The following is a 17,084-nucleotide window of genomic DNA, read 5'->3' as shown; positions in this document are numbered from 1 at the left end:
TCAATACTTTCTGCTCAAAGTGACAACAACAAATAAACAAAAAATAAACCATACGACCAAGGATAGAAGATTAATAGGAACCAAATATAAGCAACTGAGTAATTTATTTTATTATTATTATTACTACAAGAAACTATAATGCGGGGAGAGGGGAAGAATAGATATAGATGAAGTGAAATGAAGGGAAAGGAGGGCATGCAAGAAAAGGGAAGACTATGAAATAAATCTGAAATAATTTTCTTATGTATATATACGAACATACCATAGTGAATCTCACTATGGTGTACATCCATAAGAATGGGGCCCTAATCATAATAAGATATATTCCATGCTTGTACAATTATAGCAAAATGGATCCTACTGCCATGTATAACTAAAAAGAATATGAGGAAAAAAAAGGGAAAGAAATTATAGTATTAGGATAGAAAAAGACCTTGCTTATTTTCTAGTCAAAACTATCATTTTAAAGTGATACCTAGAGAGAAGACTCTGAAAAGTAGATGGCTTAATTCACAGAGTTTATTCCTAGTACAGTGTTCTATCATTCTACAGCATACTCATTTTTCAACATTTCTGAGAGAAATCTATACTCCAAAACTACTTAGAAAAATGAGAGTATAGTTTTCCACTAAGATATGGTGTATTGGATGGGAAAAGAATACTAACATGTAAAGGTATTAATTAAAAAAAATGCACTGACCTTTTTTAATCACATGGTCAGTCTCAAGGGAAACAATATACTGTTTTGCTACCTACAGTTTTCTCAACATAGAAATAGATTTTCAGTTCAAATTCTTATTATAGACAGCACTGAAAATAAAGTTTATATATATACACAAACGTACTTATATGAATGCATACATAATTTTTTTACCCTGTACAATCATGTCCTATTGGCAACAAAAAAACCCAGCATTTTGCATGGCCAGAAAAATAAACTTGATATCCTGATGAGACATCTGGCACTAATGAATACAGATGGAGAATGTTAAGATGTGGTCCTATCTCTGTATCTATCGAAAAAGACTCGCAGGTCAGATAAGAATTAAAAAGTACTTTTTGACTGAAAGTTAAAACTAACTTGTTATTTTAACTCCATTCAAATAATTCTCATCTTCTACTTTATTCTACTTTTTATTTATATGACAAAGAATCTTTACTTTGAAATTAACTAGTACAAAATTTTACAAACTGAAATTATAACTCCAAATATTAGCTTTATAGCAATAATGAATCACATCCCTTTCTTCTATTTCACAGAATTGCTAGCTTTGACTAATACAGTTCAATTAAAAGATGAGAACTTTCTTGCCAGAGTACAAATTTTTAAAAAACTTTCCTGGTTACTGTATATTCTTGGATAATCCACTAAAATAATATTTTTCAAAGTGTCCTCTTTGGACCAGTAGCTTCATATCACCCAAAAGCTTTTGAGAAATGCAAACTCATGAGTCTTATTACACTCTAGAAAACCAGAATCTCTGGAGATAGGTCCAAGAAACTGCTTCACCACAATCTTCAGGTGATTATTATGTGGTATATTAAAGCCTGAGTACCTGTGCTTTAGAGCAGGGTACAGGAGCAGAATTTACCAAAAGTCCATTCCTATAAGTAAAGAAATACATGAATAAAGCCATAAATATTTGTTTATGTATTACAGCTATTTTGAAGCTAGGACTACAAAAATGATTAGCTACAGACAACATGGCCTGCATAAAATAAAAACATTGTATTTTTTCCTGTCTGTCCATTTAAAGAAGTTTGTCAATTCCTATTCTAGATGTCTGAAAGGTTACTTGTGAAAGAAAATTCACCAATTATTCACTCAATCTTTATCTTTAAAAGGAAAATGGTGGCATAACAAAAAGTGTTAAATTCACAACAGAGAAAAATCAAAACATAACTTGAGGTTATATGATTGCTACTTACATGATTCGTTGTGTCTCTGATGAAAAGTCAACAAAGCGCCCAAAAATAAATTTAAGATCCTGGAAATTCAATAAGAAAGAATAAATAAGGAAGCCAGTGGGGAAAATGTAAAATAACAAAGTCGATTTGTAAGTTCAACTTACCTTTTCTTGAACATGTTTAGCTAAATTCTTTACATATATTCTACAGTTTGGTTCGCCAGGTTCATAACTTCTGAAAACTGAAAGTGTTTCCATTTCTTATTTAAAGACAAGACAAAAGATATAAAATTAAAATATTTTTACCAATTTTTCAAAGAAACATATAACATGCAAATAGCTATTAAACAGGTAAAATAGGCTTTATGAAAATGTTAAAGCCATAGATATTAGTAACAATATTACTGATGGGTATACAATACAAATTAAAAATCTGAAATGCTTATAAGGAAAAAATTTAAGTATTGTTTTGAAAAATCTCTGACATCTACAATAACTAAAATCTGTTTAATAAAATATTTACTATTAAAGGTCCTAAGATGAGTTACTTTATTAAAGAGCAAAGCATATCTGATATTGTTTGTATAAACATTTTGATTAAAATAAATTTTCCAAACCACAAGCCACTTCCATATTCAAAAATAATTATGAAGTACTCCAAAATAACAATCGTGTATTTCAGACAAATGTATTTCAGGTTCCCTTTATAGTTCCCCAAGTTTACTAAGCAATCTGTTCTTCATAACTAGAAGTTATATGCAAAAATGCTAGCTGGAAGTTATCTCTCATTATTGTGGAAAAAAAATTACATGTTACGAATAGTCCAAAAACCTTATATTTTTCTGAAATGAACTAAACAGTAAAAAATCTTTTAAAAGTGAAAAACTATTATGTGAGAATATAAAATTCTAAAATATGCATTTTTAATCATCAACATTATTTTAGAGTTGCTTTGTATGCATTTCAGATATAGTGTGTTAAATCTACAACAGAGAAAAATAAATTATCAATTAACAGTTCTATATTTGTAACACATAACTCCAGATTTGTGGATATAATTATTTATTTTACATGCCATATAAAAAAGTTTTAGGAATGAAAAGAAATATTTTTCCCAAATGAATATAAGCAGGAAACAGTATGAAAAGGAAATTCACCTATGAAGTATGGGGTTTAAAACTCAAAAGAGATAACAAACATTAATCAGATAAAAATTGATGTTTATGCTTTAAGTTATGTTTCTTGATATAAATGGATTTGTTTTGTTTCTGTGTAGTTAAAGAACTGTGAAATGGAATATAAACTGGTTTATTTCATAATATTACCTTCTTTGGAAATTCTGCCCTTTTCCAACTCCCTTCTAGAAATGCATTCTGAGGGCATTTCATCAGAGTCTTCTTTAGTTTCTTCTGTGATGTTCAGATTAGGTTTGGGGAAGATTTTCCCAAATCCTATACTGGATGCATCAACTTCAGTAGCAGGTAATTCTAAGAGTTCAACATTAATATTAGCCATTAACTATCTCTCTTTTCAGTATAGTTTTCAAGTTTCTGTTCCCTATTTTAATTTAACAAATATTTTTGGCACCACTGAATTTTTTTGGTGTTTCTCAATGTTCTAGAATAGACATAGAAAAATATGTCCTGTAAAGGTCCAAATAGTAAATATTTTAGGCTTTGTAGGTCATATGGTTTCTATCATGACTATTTAATTTTGTTATTGTAACATGAAAACACCCATAGACAAGAGCTAAGCAGCTAAACTATTGCTTTGTGTTGCTACATAGAGGTTCTGCAAAGAGGAAAAAATAAATTTAGTTTCAATGTATTCAGTCTAAGGTGCCAAAGGGGCATCTGATGAAATGTTCACTCGTAGACAGTGTGAAATATTAATAACTATAGGAACAAAAAGAAATTTGCAATTAAATAAATTACATAATTCTGCTAAGATAGTCACTCAGTGTTATATAATAGTTATGAAGATTATATTGTGTTACATCAGAACATTGTGAAACAACCTCAATCTTTTCAACAATTATAAGATTAGGATAAGTAAACTATGCTGAAATAAACACCATAACAAGGTATTTCCTTCCATTAACCTCCCCACACTACAAAGAAAAAAAGATAATTATAATCTTGATTCTTTAAGAAGAAACCCAAAATTTAAAAATTACTTATTCAAATTAAAGAAATTAAAAAATACTATAAACTTTTTACTTTAGTTATCAACATATTGGATTTCATTAATAAAATATGAATTTTAGCATCAACAATAATTAATCTGGCATAGGGGAAAAATGTTTAGAAAGACAAGGTTAAACATTCACTAGAAACATTCTAGTTAATACTACCTAAAAAAGAAAACCTAAAACCTCTAACATGCTTCTACTATTAATTTTACTGCTTTGCCAATGACGTAGAATGCCTGTTCCCTTTTTGTACGTGTATAAGTCTTTGAGAAAATTAAACCTAAGAAAATTGTACCACATAAATATGTACAATTTTCATATCCTAGTAAAGAAAAAACAGATTAATAAATTTTTGTGTTAATGAGTGACTTAATAAGATGAACTTACAAAACAAAAAATAAAAATATTGAAAACAACAAAAATGAAGCTACCCAAAAAAATCAACACTAATCATCAGACAGGAATTAAAATTCACTAGAGATTTTCACTCACTATGTTTCTCTAACACCTACTAGAATTCTACCCCATAGTCACAAAAGTATTCAAATATATACGTAAAAAAGATGTATATTTTAGTGTTTTCTATAACAGTAAAGACTAAAAAACTCATAATATTGTATAATTAAATAATGACTGATATTACTATACTATGTTCTATTACACAGCCATTAAAAAGTATGGTACATATTTTTATGCTCTGATATAGTAAGTTATCTCCGCTAGACTGTGAATTCTAAAACACAAGAGAAGATGTCTTTGTCCAGAGTCTGCTATATAACAAACTTTCAATAAGTCACTGAGTGAAAGATGAACACTGTAAAATATGATGTGCATATTTTATTCATATTCATGTTCAAAAACAAGAATAAAAGAAAAATGTGTTTACATGTACTGACTGCTATAGTTTGGACCTACACTGATCCTAAAAGACTATGTGGTAAAGGCTTGATTGGCCCATGGCAATATTAGGAGACGGTGGAAACGTAAGGATTGGGATCTAGTGGGAAGTAGTCTCGTCACCAGGGGCTTGCTCTTGACAGGATTTATGGAAAACTGGTCTATGACTCTTTCTTTCTTTTTGCTTCTTGGCTGTTGTGAGATGAGCGGCTTCCTTTGCCATGTGTTACAAATACCATTTACTGCCTCACCATAGTCCCAAAAGCATTGATTCTATTAACTATGGACTGAAACTTCCTAAACTGTGAGCCAAAATAAACCTTTCCTTTAAATTGATGATCTCTGATGTTGTGTTAGCAACACAAAGCTAACACACAAGATAAAGTCTTGAAGAATGCAGAAACAAAAACATTGGTTGCCTCTGCATAGTAGAACAGAGGATAGTAGGGTTTGGGAATGCTAATTTTTTAAAAAAAATTTACTTTATGTTTCTGTCCTGAATCAATTTCTAATAAGCTTGTATGATTTTGGAAATATAAAGATTTAAGGTACAAAGAAATGACACTGTTAATAAAAAATTAATGTCTAAAAAAGCTGAAAAAAAACCCTGTAATTTTTAATATGCTAAATTTAAATGTAAAAATAGTATTTGGTAAACAATCCTCCAAAAGTTTTGGATTTAAAAAAAATACACGCATATTCTCTCTCTCTCCCTCTCTCTTTCTCTGTCTCTCTCTCACACACACACACAAATAGAGATACATGTGTAAAATCTACAACTCACAGGATAGCTACATTGTTTCCTAATAATACAATGACACTAATAAAACCATAGAACATCACATTAAACAAGCAAGAAGTTAAGACAACACAAAACTCTTGTATTATTAGTGTATATACCAGCCAGAAAACATAAATTTCACTCTAGATGTCATTACTAGCAAAAAAATAATAGTGACAACCTTGCAAACTAAGTTTTATGTATATGAAACAGTTGAAAATGTATAGTATTTCATGATATTAAGGAAGCCTAATCACATATTTTAAATAAAACTGACAAATATGAAAACAGACAAATATTATATATGAAACTTAATTCTAGTGCAATAAGACTGACTTTATCACGTGAAAGAACTCAAATATTATTACCAGAATTTTTTTCTTCACAATTCTGTTCTTTCTCTAAATCTTTCTTCAATGCAGCTGGCAGGTCCGTGGATATGTGGAATTCAATTCTTTTATTACCTACAGGTTGTGGTTGGTCAAATACATCCGAAGGTAACAGCACAGGATGTACATTGCTATTTAAAAATAACCACAGCATGAATTTGTAATTGCAAATCCTGAGAATATTATTTCATTCTCAATTTAAAAGTAACAGTTTGATAAAACATTCAATACACTTATAAGCACTGCATAAAGTGTTTTAAATACTTCAGTAAACTCTAAGATATGCACTAATGTATTATTAAATTTCTACTTTACAGATGAGGAGATTGAGGTTAAAAGATGCTAATAATTTGCATAAAGTTACCAGGTAAATGAAGGGCAGTACTTGAATTACTTGACTACTGATTTTATACACCATGGTATTTACTAATATACTCAAAAAAGTTAAATTTATACTAATATATAAATTTTTAATGCACTATATTTTATACAGTATGCAGCAGCACTGTGTTAACAAAGTAAATAACAGCTATAAGTGGCTGCTGATTCTTTATGAAAAACAAATAGGCTTAAATAATATTTTGGGTATACATGTTACATAGTTATATTATCAACATTAATTTCATCTGCTTTTTTTTACTGTTTTAATGTGGCTACTAGAAAGTTTAATGTGGCTCACATTGTTTCTGTTGTTCAGTACTACTATAGAGATTAAAAGTATGGAATAGCAGTGTCAAGTCAGGTGGGCATCAAATTATATATCATATTACTTCTACTTGAATTGAAATAAGTGATTAAAAATATATTCCTTTAAAAATAAAAAAAAATTTAAAACTCCCCTCTTAATTTATAAAGTTAATTACAAGAAAAATATATCTAATAGAAAAACTGAATGAAGTTAAAATTTCAATTAATATTGAGACACTAAATAGAAAAGACAAAAAGAGAACGTGATGTTATAAAATGAAAGGTGGAAAATTCTGAGACCAGGGCTACTCAGTATTATTAAACAATGGTAAATTGTGAGAAAATTATGAATAGTTGTAAATGTGGCAAACAGGAAGCCAATGGTGAACCAAGTAAATGTGTATTAAACAAAAGCTACATTGAGGAATAATGTGAGTTAACAAAGTAAACAAAGTTAGCAAGTAAACAAAGTACATATGGACAGCATTCACTTTTATAGTTCTATATAAAACTACCTGTGTGAAGAAGATGAGGGTGTATTCAACATATCCTTTATTTTTCGCTTTTTTCTCACATGGCGCTGCTTTACCATCTTTGGTCTTTTGGGCTGAAAATTTGCTAGTTCCATTAGTTTGGTCATTCTATGTTGGAAAAGAGGGAGTATAAACAAGATCCTTATCTAGAAGCATAATTATTCAATACTGTTGGTGTTAAGCTTAAATTTGAATTTGGATGTATAAAAATAAATTATAACACAATTCACGTATTTAATATGGAATATATTTACATGGGATAAGAAATTCTAAGACATAAATAAAGGGATAAAAAATTTGACAGAGCTTAAATTCTAACTTTCTTTGAAAGATTTGATGGAGCTTACACTCTAACTTTCTTTGAAAGAATTAAGAATTTACTTAAAATTTATCAAATTATCTTAAAAATACTTTTCATTATAAACATTATTAGTTGTCCAAATAAAATGGTGGACTTATACCAAACAAAAGAACTGATACCTTAATACAATTTATGTAAAATTATTGATATTTTCTTGACAGATATTTAAAAGACTTTACCAAGAGAGTAAAACTATTTTGATTCATATTCAAACAGACCATAGATTAAAAAAAGAATTCCACTGAAAAGCATCATATGAATAAATGCTGCAAATGCATCATTATATAAGCAAGGTAAGGTAACAAGCTATCTAAGAACAGTTTTCAAATACTTCACTCAAAGTAGCTTGCAGAGTTCGGGATTTAGCTCAGTGGCAGAGCACTTGCCTAGCACATGCAAGGCCCTGAGTTCAGTCCCCAGCCCTGGGGTAGGGGGTGGGGGTGGGAGTAGCCTGCAAGTAATAATTAGGAAGTAGTATTGATGCCTTGTACATAGCTTTCCTCCATTATGAGTATGAATGGCTAATATATATATCTTACCTAAGCATTTCTGCATTTTCCATAAAGAAGGAGCTCAGAAATCACCAGTCACAATTCTAACTCTCAGAATTTCATTTGTAAAATTTGGAAGCACAACAAATACACTCAATAAAACAGAGAGGAGGTATGGCTCAAAATAGGTTTTAAATTTTTTCCCCCAGAGAAAAATGTAAACATAAGATGTAAATTTTTAAACTCTCTTAATTACACAACTTACCAAAAATTTTATGAAAAATCTAGTGATTTAAATCACATAAATTGCTCACCTGAAGTACACAAAGTACACAAAGTCTCTAAATCAAGGTCATGCACATATATTAGATATTCAAAAAACATATGATGAACCTATAAATATTCCTTTTTTTTTTTATAAGTTCTTTTACAGAGTGTCAGAAAGGCATGGAAACACAGGTTACTATATGCAGTTTTGTTTTCTCTCATAATTAAAGAAGAATTAATGGCAGAAATGAATACAAGGTAACACTTCAACACTAGGCGGTGATTCTAAACAGCAAAATGACCAACAAAAATTAAAAATGTGAAAAATACGACACTGAACAGACTATGCAAAGAACACTTGTATAAAGTATGAGAGCTAAAACAAGAAGGCAGAGAGTCACTGACAAAGTTTGCATCTTGAATATCCCCCAAAGGCCCTGTGTTTAAAAGCCTGGTTTCCAGGGTGGCCCTATTAGGCAGTAATGGAATCTTTAGGAGGTAAGATCTACTGAAACGTCCTAATGTCAACCAGGGCATGCCCTTGAAGTGTACTGTGAGCTGTGATCTCTCTCTTTCTAACCATAAGGCGAGTAGTTCTGCTGTGCTATGTGTCATGTGCTGCCTCATCGAATGCCTAAAATAATGAGGCCAATCAACCAGAACCTCCACAACCAGAGAGGCCAGTAAATAATTAAATAAATAAAGCCCTTTTCTAAGTTCATTATCTCAAGCACTTCATTATAATGATGTAATGCCAACAAACACAGCCACTTTATTTGACCTCATTTGATATCTGCATGTAAGGTGACTTAAATAAATTTGTACCAAGCTATGCGCATCCAGATCCACAAAATACTTGAAAAGTATATTATAAACTATTGATTTGGGGGCTAGCTAAAATATCAGGTAGGCAAATTCACAAACACAAATCCACAAATAATGAAGTTTCATGGTGTGCTTTTAATGCCACAATCACTCCTCTAAAAAATTATGCATACTCCCCCAATATTCCCTTAGGTCCTAGTACCTATTCCCAGGTCTTAATTTATCAAACTTTACATGCTAGAGGGGTGATGGCTATGAACAAATTCTAATGACTCCAAAGTCTGAAGAATTATATGCAAAGTATAGGAAGAACAAAAAGCCTTTCCCATATTCTATGCTTCTTATAATCTAAACAATTTATTCTTATTACTAACCTCTGTCGGTCCTCATCATCACTGCTTTCATATTCTGATTCTTTACTAGATAACTCCTCATCCTCATTTGGCAAAGGAGGGTCCTCAGGTGGCCGAGGAGATGTAGGTGGGAGAGGTGCATGCAATGGCATATAGTCTTCATACTAATTTAAAAAACAAAACAAAAATGCTATGGCAATCCGTGATGTTTACAGAACAGACAAACCAATTTCCATGTAAATACTTGATTCTTATTTCCCTTTACTTCATAATATTCTTTTGCATATTCAGCACACAATTCATGTGTGCTGTGGCAGACTACTAATTGATCACAAAATTTATTTTGTCTTCTTTGGCCTCTAGCTGGACCAACTTTGAAAGCCCCTCTTAGAGTTATTGTTTGCCATGTAACCAAAAATAGGAGAAAAAAGAACTCTAACATAATTTTCCCTTCCTGATCTGCAAACTATTTGGTAATGCCCTCATCAACCTGACAAGGCACAGGGTGAAGACAATTCAGGCTTTTGAATAACTTAGAATAGAATATCTTTCTATCCTAATTTTGGAATGGAAACAACGTGAACAAGAAATAACTTACTATATTAAAAGAGTTAAGAGTAAATTTTGTTCATTAACAGCTGCTAGCACAATTTTTTTTTTTAATATACCTTTATTTTGTTTATTTGTTTATTTTTATGTGGTGCTGAGGATCGAACCCAGGGCCTCACACATGCCAGGCAAGCACTTTCAACTGAGTCACAATCCCAGCCCCTAGCATAATCATAAAAACCCTGTAACAAGCACTGAGTAGGCACTAAAGCTACAAAGAAAAATTATAAAGCTAACACTACATATAGCAGAGAAGCAGTCAAGCCTAATGCAAATTCTCTTCTATGGTAACATTCAAAATAATTTTGTATTATTGTTATCCATAAATATATACAGTATTACACTGGAATAATTTTAAGAGTAGACATAGCTTAATGTCTAAATTACTACAAGATTTGCAGGTAAATTCTAATATAGTATTAGCAACCTTTTTTTTTGTCTTTCTCAAATAACACAACAGAGCCACAACAATGGAATTTTTAGATGTTTCTATTGTTGTGGTTATGTTGTAATGATGCAACATTGTAGGTTAAAGAATTGAACAATACTATAAGAAATTTTGGTCTCTATTAACAAAACTTTCATATTCTGGTTTTCCTCTTTCCCTTCTCAGCTTTATTATTAATATCACATTACTTTATATGTATTTCTTATCTTCACTATACATCAGAGGTTGACATAATACTTGTATAATTTATCCTCAATAATTTCATTCAGTAAATGAAAGTTGAAAATTCTAAGTGGTTTCTTACCATGGGAGGTCGTGCAGTAATTGGTCCAAAAGGTGTAGGCAAATTCATTTTATTCATAAGATGAAGTACCTTAAAGTGGCAAAAGATTTAAAATCATACAGTATTAACATAATGTTTCAACTCACATCCTGTATTTCATGTACTAAAAACCTTCTGTAAAAACACTACTGATTAATTGAGTGAAAAGAAAGGCCATTTCTTCTCTTTATGATCCCAAGACAAGGAAAAACAAAGCACTGATATATCTCAGGTTAGTCTTCCTAATTTTTTTTGTCATTTTTATCAATATAGTTATCCCCACTAATAAGAATGTAATGCTCCTATAATGTAAAATCTAATGTTACTCTATCAATGTTACTGATTACTGAGATAATCAAACAGAGTACAATAATGAAAAACACATATATTTTCTACTTCAAAGAAGTATCCTATTACTGCTGAAATTATCAAGCACTTGCTGAAGGACCCACACACTTTCCTTAGGAAATTCCATACTAATGGTATATTCTAAAATAACAGAAAATTACCAGAAATGACATTTCCCAAATTAGGTTCTCTTTATTAGAATCCATTTTCAATGTAGTTGATGAATGCATTGTATATCATTGCCTGTCTAGAATTAGTCTGATTGATACTATTATACATAAGTATGAAAATCATCATGGAAAATATAGTATTGAGCTAAACAAATAAGTATTTTGAGAAAAATAAGTTTTATTTTATATACCTGTACATAGAACTTAGGTACACTTGCTAAAGCATTTACTATGTTTGCTAAGATTGTGCTTGAAGGTGGCGGGTACATATACTTGAGGCATGAATTCAGAGGAAAAGTCAACCTAAAAAAATAAAAAATAAAAAAATTGAGTGTTTATTATGTTTTAATGATTTCATATTAATAACACACTTTAGGTAAACTGACAATATAAAAAATTGTTCAAATGATACACTTAAAGTTAGTTACCTTGTTCCTTAAAGATCCAAACAAGTACTTTTAAGAAGAAACTTGCCTTCTGATTGCATCACAAAAGGAGGAGACATTTTCAGAGCTTACATATAGTTCTGAACACTTTAATAGGTGCTTCTTGAACTGAATTCAGTGACAAGCACCTAGCTCTAAATGTCTATTCAACGTATTAAAATTATACATGACATGCTAAATTTATTCATTTAAAAATTTTTCTTATTTGTAATATATGTCTTATTTGCAATATATATATATTGCAAATAAGAAAAATTTTTTGCATTATTGTAAAATGTGTACACACACACATACAGAGCAACAAAAGCCGGAAAATCAACAAAAGAACAAATAAAACATGCTAACCCGTGGTTTGGTGCAATTCCATTTTCTATTGTTAAACAACCAAATTCTTTCTTTTCTTTATCATCTTCCACAGTGTCATCAGACCTAGACAGAACATAAGTTGACCTTATCTTAAAATTACATACAGAAAAGAAAAAGAATTTTTTTCAAACATGACCTTATGAAAACAATTCAGTTATGGAAAAAAAAAATTTCAAGCATTTCTCAAGCAGGCATCAATGAAAAGAGAAGCAGAATTGTACTGAAAACCTTTTGCATTATTGTAAAATTGGACATTCACGTTTTCATTTACTTTTCACAGGAAATTTATAAACTTGATATAATAATTCTCAAAGACCAAAAAGAAAACTAAAATTTAGATAGTACATAAGTGATACTCCATTTTTTTTTTAATATCTTTGTCCAATCTCACAGATGTCTAGCACTGTACTTCCTTGTCCCTCCCCCTTCAGTTTCTGATTCAGTAAGATTGAGAATTAAGGCCTAGAATTCTGTATAATTTGATATTTTAATCAAGTTTCTAGATGATTCAGTTAGTCCAGGGATTTACTTTGAGACCCACTTGTGTAAAGCAAATTTGTAAAGATTATATAACAAAGAGTCGTAACTGAGAACCAAATACTGGTCATCATTTTCAAAGGCCACACGTATTCATGACAGCTTAGTATCATTACTGAAAGGAATCTCTTCTGTAAGTTGAAATACCAAATGCTCTGAAATATGAAACTTTTTGAGAGACAACATCATGCCAGAAGTGTAAAATTCCATACATAAAAACCTCATGTAACAGGCACACTATTAATATCACATAAAGTTATCTTCAGACTACGTATATGAGGTATACATGAAAATCATAAACTTCATGTTGAGTCTCATCCCTAAGATAACTCATTATGTATCTGCAAATATTAAAAAAAAAGTCTGAAATATTAGGTGACAACCATTTTGGATAAGAAATAAATGAGCTTTAATTACCTCCTTTCCACTAAAAATGGAATGCTTTCACCACATTTCCATCTCACTTTACATTTATTTTATCATTACTCAGGGTCCCAATGCACAATTAGAAGTGAAATTAGATATTGTTTTACTATACTTGATTTAATGAAGAAATTTATCATTATGGCTTCAAATTATTTTACTTGCTAGTCTGAGAACAATGAAGTAATTACACAACTGGCTAACACACACGCACACTCCCCAACCTAAAATGGTAGGAAAACCTAAATGAATCTACGTACCTTTTCTTTTTTTCAGTGCTTGAAGTGGAACATGGAGAATGAATGCGATCTTGCTCTTTTGCAAATTCAACTACTAAAGTATGACCTAAAAGTTTCAGCTGATGAAGTCTTGTCAATGCCTTCAATTGGAAGAACAAGAGTAAAAAATTTACTATACCAAAAACTATTTGCTAAGTATCACATTAAAAAGAAAACAAACAAACAAACAAAAAACTGTATACATGTTTTATTGTTGTTAAGGCTGTAAACATTTACTTATTTACTTACCTATTTCTTGTTCATTTCTAATCTCAGGCTATCTATCAAGTGTTTATTACTTTTTTAAAATTGATTTGTTAAACAACCTAATTTTTTTATTTTTTATCTGTTCTTTTTAGATATACATGACAGTAGAGTATATTTTGATGTATTATACATACATGAAGTATATGTTATTCTAATTAGGATCCCATTCTTGTGATTGTACATGATGTGGAGATTGACTATGCTATATTCATATATGAACATAGAAAACACAATGGAATGAATTGGACATAACTTTCCTATGTTCAAGTCTTTATTACTTATCAAAGTACTGCTTCCTATATCTGAGCAAAATAAAAAACCTAGCTAACTCCAACCCTCTGCAAACTCTTCTTATAATTAGGAAGCTATTTATTTTACCAATACTCAGGATCTCAATGCACAAATAGAAGTGAAATTAGATATTGTTATAGGAAGCTGAAAATGGCTAGGAAAAAAAAAAATATATATAACAAATCTGCATGGTCCCATTCACAAATTCACAGTTACATGTGAACAAAATATTCTATACTTCCTCCTTGATCCTTAACCTTACAATATTTTCTCTCCCATTCTCAGCAAAGCACCTTATATCCTTACTTTGAGGTAACTGAAGAAACAAGATGAGAATTTCAGAGTCCTATCATAACTCCCTATCTATCATCATCTGCATCAACCTATTTTCTGTCACACAAATTAATTATGCATATTTTAAATCTAAATCCAGCTGCTTGATTTGCAAACTAAATCAAACCCTCTCTCATCTATTAAAGTCTTTCTTCAGCTATTCTCTGGACATGTACAAGGGGGTGTTCTTATCTACGATATTAATTTTCTGTCCTGTTGGATCTCCCACATCATACAAACATACTCCTATCTCTCCCACCCAGATTACTACTGCTTATTCTTTTTCTTGCCACTAAAATCCTTAAGAATGATCTAAACTCTCTTATCTATACCTCCTTCCATTCAGTCTCAAATCTATTCAAGTCAGGCTTATGAAGTCCCCTGATACTGCCTTTCATAGACAACTAGAAATTTTGCATTACCAAGCCAATGGTACTACACTTAATCTTCTCTATACTAGATTTTATAAATACATACACCTTGGTAAATGGTTATCTGCTTGTTTTCAGGCATCATTTATATTACGACATATGTAAATATAAATAACATACATAAAATAATGTATATAAATATATACATTTATAATATAAATTTTTTTCTAGCTCGCTGTTTTTTATTTTATTTTACTAATCAATCTCTGACTTGTGCTTTTTTACATTCCTAATGTTAGAATGCTCCAAAACTCTATTCTTGGTCTTCCTCCCTATCTAAATACATTCTTTTGGTGGTCTAATCCAGCATTCTAAATTTAAATATCATCAATATAATGAAAATCCTGAATTTATAACTTCAGCCCAGAACTGTCCTGAATCCAGGAACAAATATCCAAATAATGAATATCTCTTCTCAACTGTCAAACACCTCAAATTTAACATTTCAGAAATTGAACCACTTAATACTCACCCAACCTCAATGTCCTTTATCTGGAGCCTTTTCTCTTTCAGTTAAGAATAATTCCATTCTTCAAGTTAATCAGGTCAAAAATCTTAGAATTATCCTAACCACTTCTTTCCTATATTTTATATTCAAGCCTCTAAGAAATCTTGATTCCTTTTACCTCCAAAATATACCCAGAATCTAACCACTGCTTTAGTGTTTCCAGTGTTACAAATGAGCAATGATCATCTAAGCAAAATCATCTTTGGACTAAATTATAATAACTTTTTAGTAAATTCTCCCATTTCTACTCTCCCCCTTCTTCAGTCTATTGTTAACACAACCAATGTGATTGTTTTAACTATAAGTCAGAGTTATGTCACTACCTTGCTTAAAATACTAGTGGAAATCATTTTTCTCAGGGTAAAATCTAAATTCCTTATATAAACTCCATAGTGAGGACACTTACTTCTCTGACTTCAAATCCAATGCTCTCCCTTTCATTTGTCCTGCTCCTGTCACAAAGGCTTCCTTGAACACAAAAGGCATGTTTATACCCTAGGACCTCTCTGTTCTAGCTGTTCCTCTGACTGGAATGCACTTCTCCCAGATACTTCTTAAGCTAACTTCCTTCACTTTCTTCAAATCATCACCAAAATATGACCCGAACCATCCACACAGATTAAGTACACCTATCTAAAATGCCTAGGACCAGAAATCAGATTTTGGAATTTTTTCAGATTTGGGGAATATCTGCAAATATATAATGAGGTAACTTTTAGATGGGACCTAAGTCTAAACATAAAATTCATTTGTTTTGGATATAACTTTTACATATAGCCTAAAGGTAATTTTATACAATAATTTTAATGTGTATGCATTTTGACTGTGACCTGTTCTACAAGGTCAAGTATAGACTTTTCCACTTTGTGGCTATGTGTTGGAGCTGAAAATTTCAGATGTTAGAGTGTTACAGATCGAGGATGCTCAATCTGCATTTCAAATTATCCCTTTCTCCTTATTGATGAGAATTTGGGTAATTTCTATTGTTTCATGGTAAAAAGTCCTTAAGACACTGTGTTCGTTCCTCAGTATGTGTCATCACAGGAGCTGGTCTTCTTAACACTCTTCTTTTTGCATTTATGAAAATTTCTTTTCTAGTTATCCTACTTCCTTAACTTTTCCCTCCCAGTCTTTTCTCTGGACTCATCTTCCAGTGGGTCATGATATCTACCATAACTATTTACATAGTTGAAGAAATTTTCCATTGTTGACCTTGCCTTAACTCTAGAATGGTATTTTTAAATATTTACCAAATATTCCACAGAAGTAGCCCAATGTCTTCTCAAAATTAATAGATAATATATGCCTTTACAAACATATTCCAACTTCAAATTCTTATAGAAGATCCTCAGAAGCTGCATGGTCCCAATTTAAATTCTCAACCACAAAAATCTTGACTATTCTCTCTCTCAACCCTTACGCCACAAGATCTATAAACTCAATCTTTACCAAATGTCTACGTAATTTGCCCTTTGTTTTCTTCAGATATTTATTCTTGCATTGGCCACTAAAACATCTTTCTATTTGGTTTGCTGAGGATGGAACTCAGGCCTTGAACGTGCTAGGCGAATGCTCTACCACTGAGCCACTACCTCAGCCCATAGACTCTATAATATTTTTCAAGT

The 17,084-nt window shown here is 30.9% G+C and overlaps 1 protein-coding gene across 9 annotated transcripts in view; it reads right to left on the bottom strand.

The window, feature by feature from the left end:
* The window catches only part of Rnpc3 (RNA binding region (RNP1, RRM) containing 3), a 56,762-nt gene that overhangs the window by 37,799 nt on the left and 1,879 nt on the right, over positions 1–17,084 (bottom strand). For all 9 annotated transcript variants that reach the window (XR_013427953.1, XR_013427954.1, XR_013427955.1 and 6 more), the window contains exons 3-12: positions 13,612–13,730; positions 12,371–12,454; positions 11,771–11,882; positions 11,044–11,112; positions 9,704–9,846; positions 7,368–7,493; positions 6,145–6,296; positions 3,233–3,394; positions 2,073–2,167; positions 1,930–1,988 (exon numbers count right to left, since the gene is read on the bottom strand). Coding sequence is in view for 2 of the 9 variants with exons in the window: in XM_013364674.4 (XP_013220128.1) it covers positions 1,930–1,988; positions 2,073–2,167; positions 3,233–3,394; positions 6,145–6,296; positions 7,368–7,493; positions 9,704–9,846; positions 11,044–11,112; positions 11,771–11,882; positions 12,371–12,454; positions 13,612–13,730 (1,121 nt within the window). In the remaining 7 variants the exon portion in view is untranslated. The remainder of the gene's footprint in view (positions 1–1,929; positions 1,989–2,072; positions 2,168–3,232; positions 3,395–6,144; positions 6,297–7,367; positions 7,494–9,703; positions 9,847–11,043; positions 11,113–11,770; positions 11,883–12,370; positions 12,455–13,611; positions 13,731–17,084) is intronic.

Source organism: Ictidomys tridecemlineatus, chromosome 11 (genome assembly GCF_052094955.1).
Source record: "Ictidomys tridecemlineatus isolate mIctTri1 chromosome 11, mIctTri1.hap1, whole genome shotgun sequence".
Classification (NCBI taxonomy): Eukaryota; Metazoa; Chordata; class Mammalia; order Rodentia; family Sciuridae; genus Ictidomys; species Ictidomys tridecemlineatus.
The sequence above is the reverse complement of the archived record's forward strand: the minus strand, read 5'-3'. Positions and strand labels throughout refer to the sequence as shown.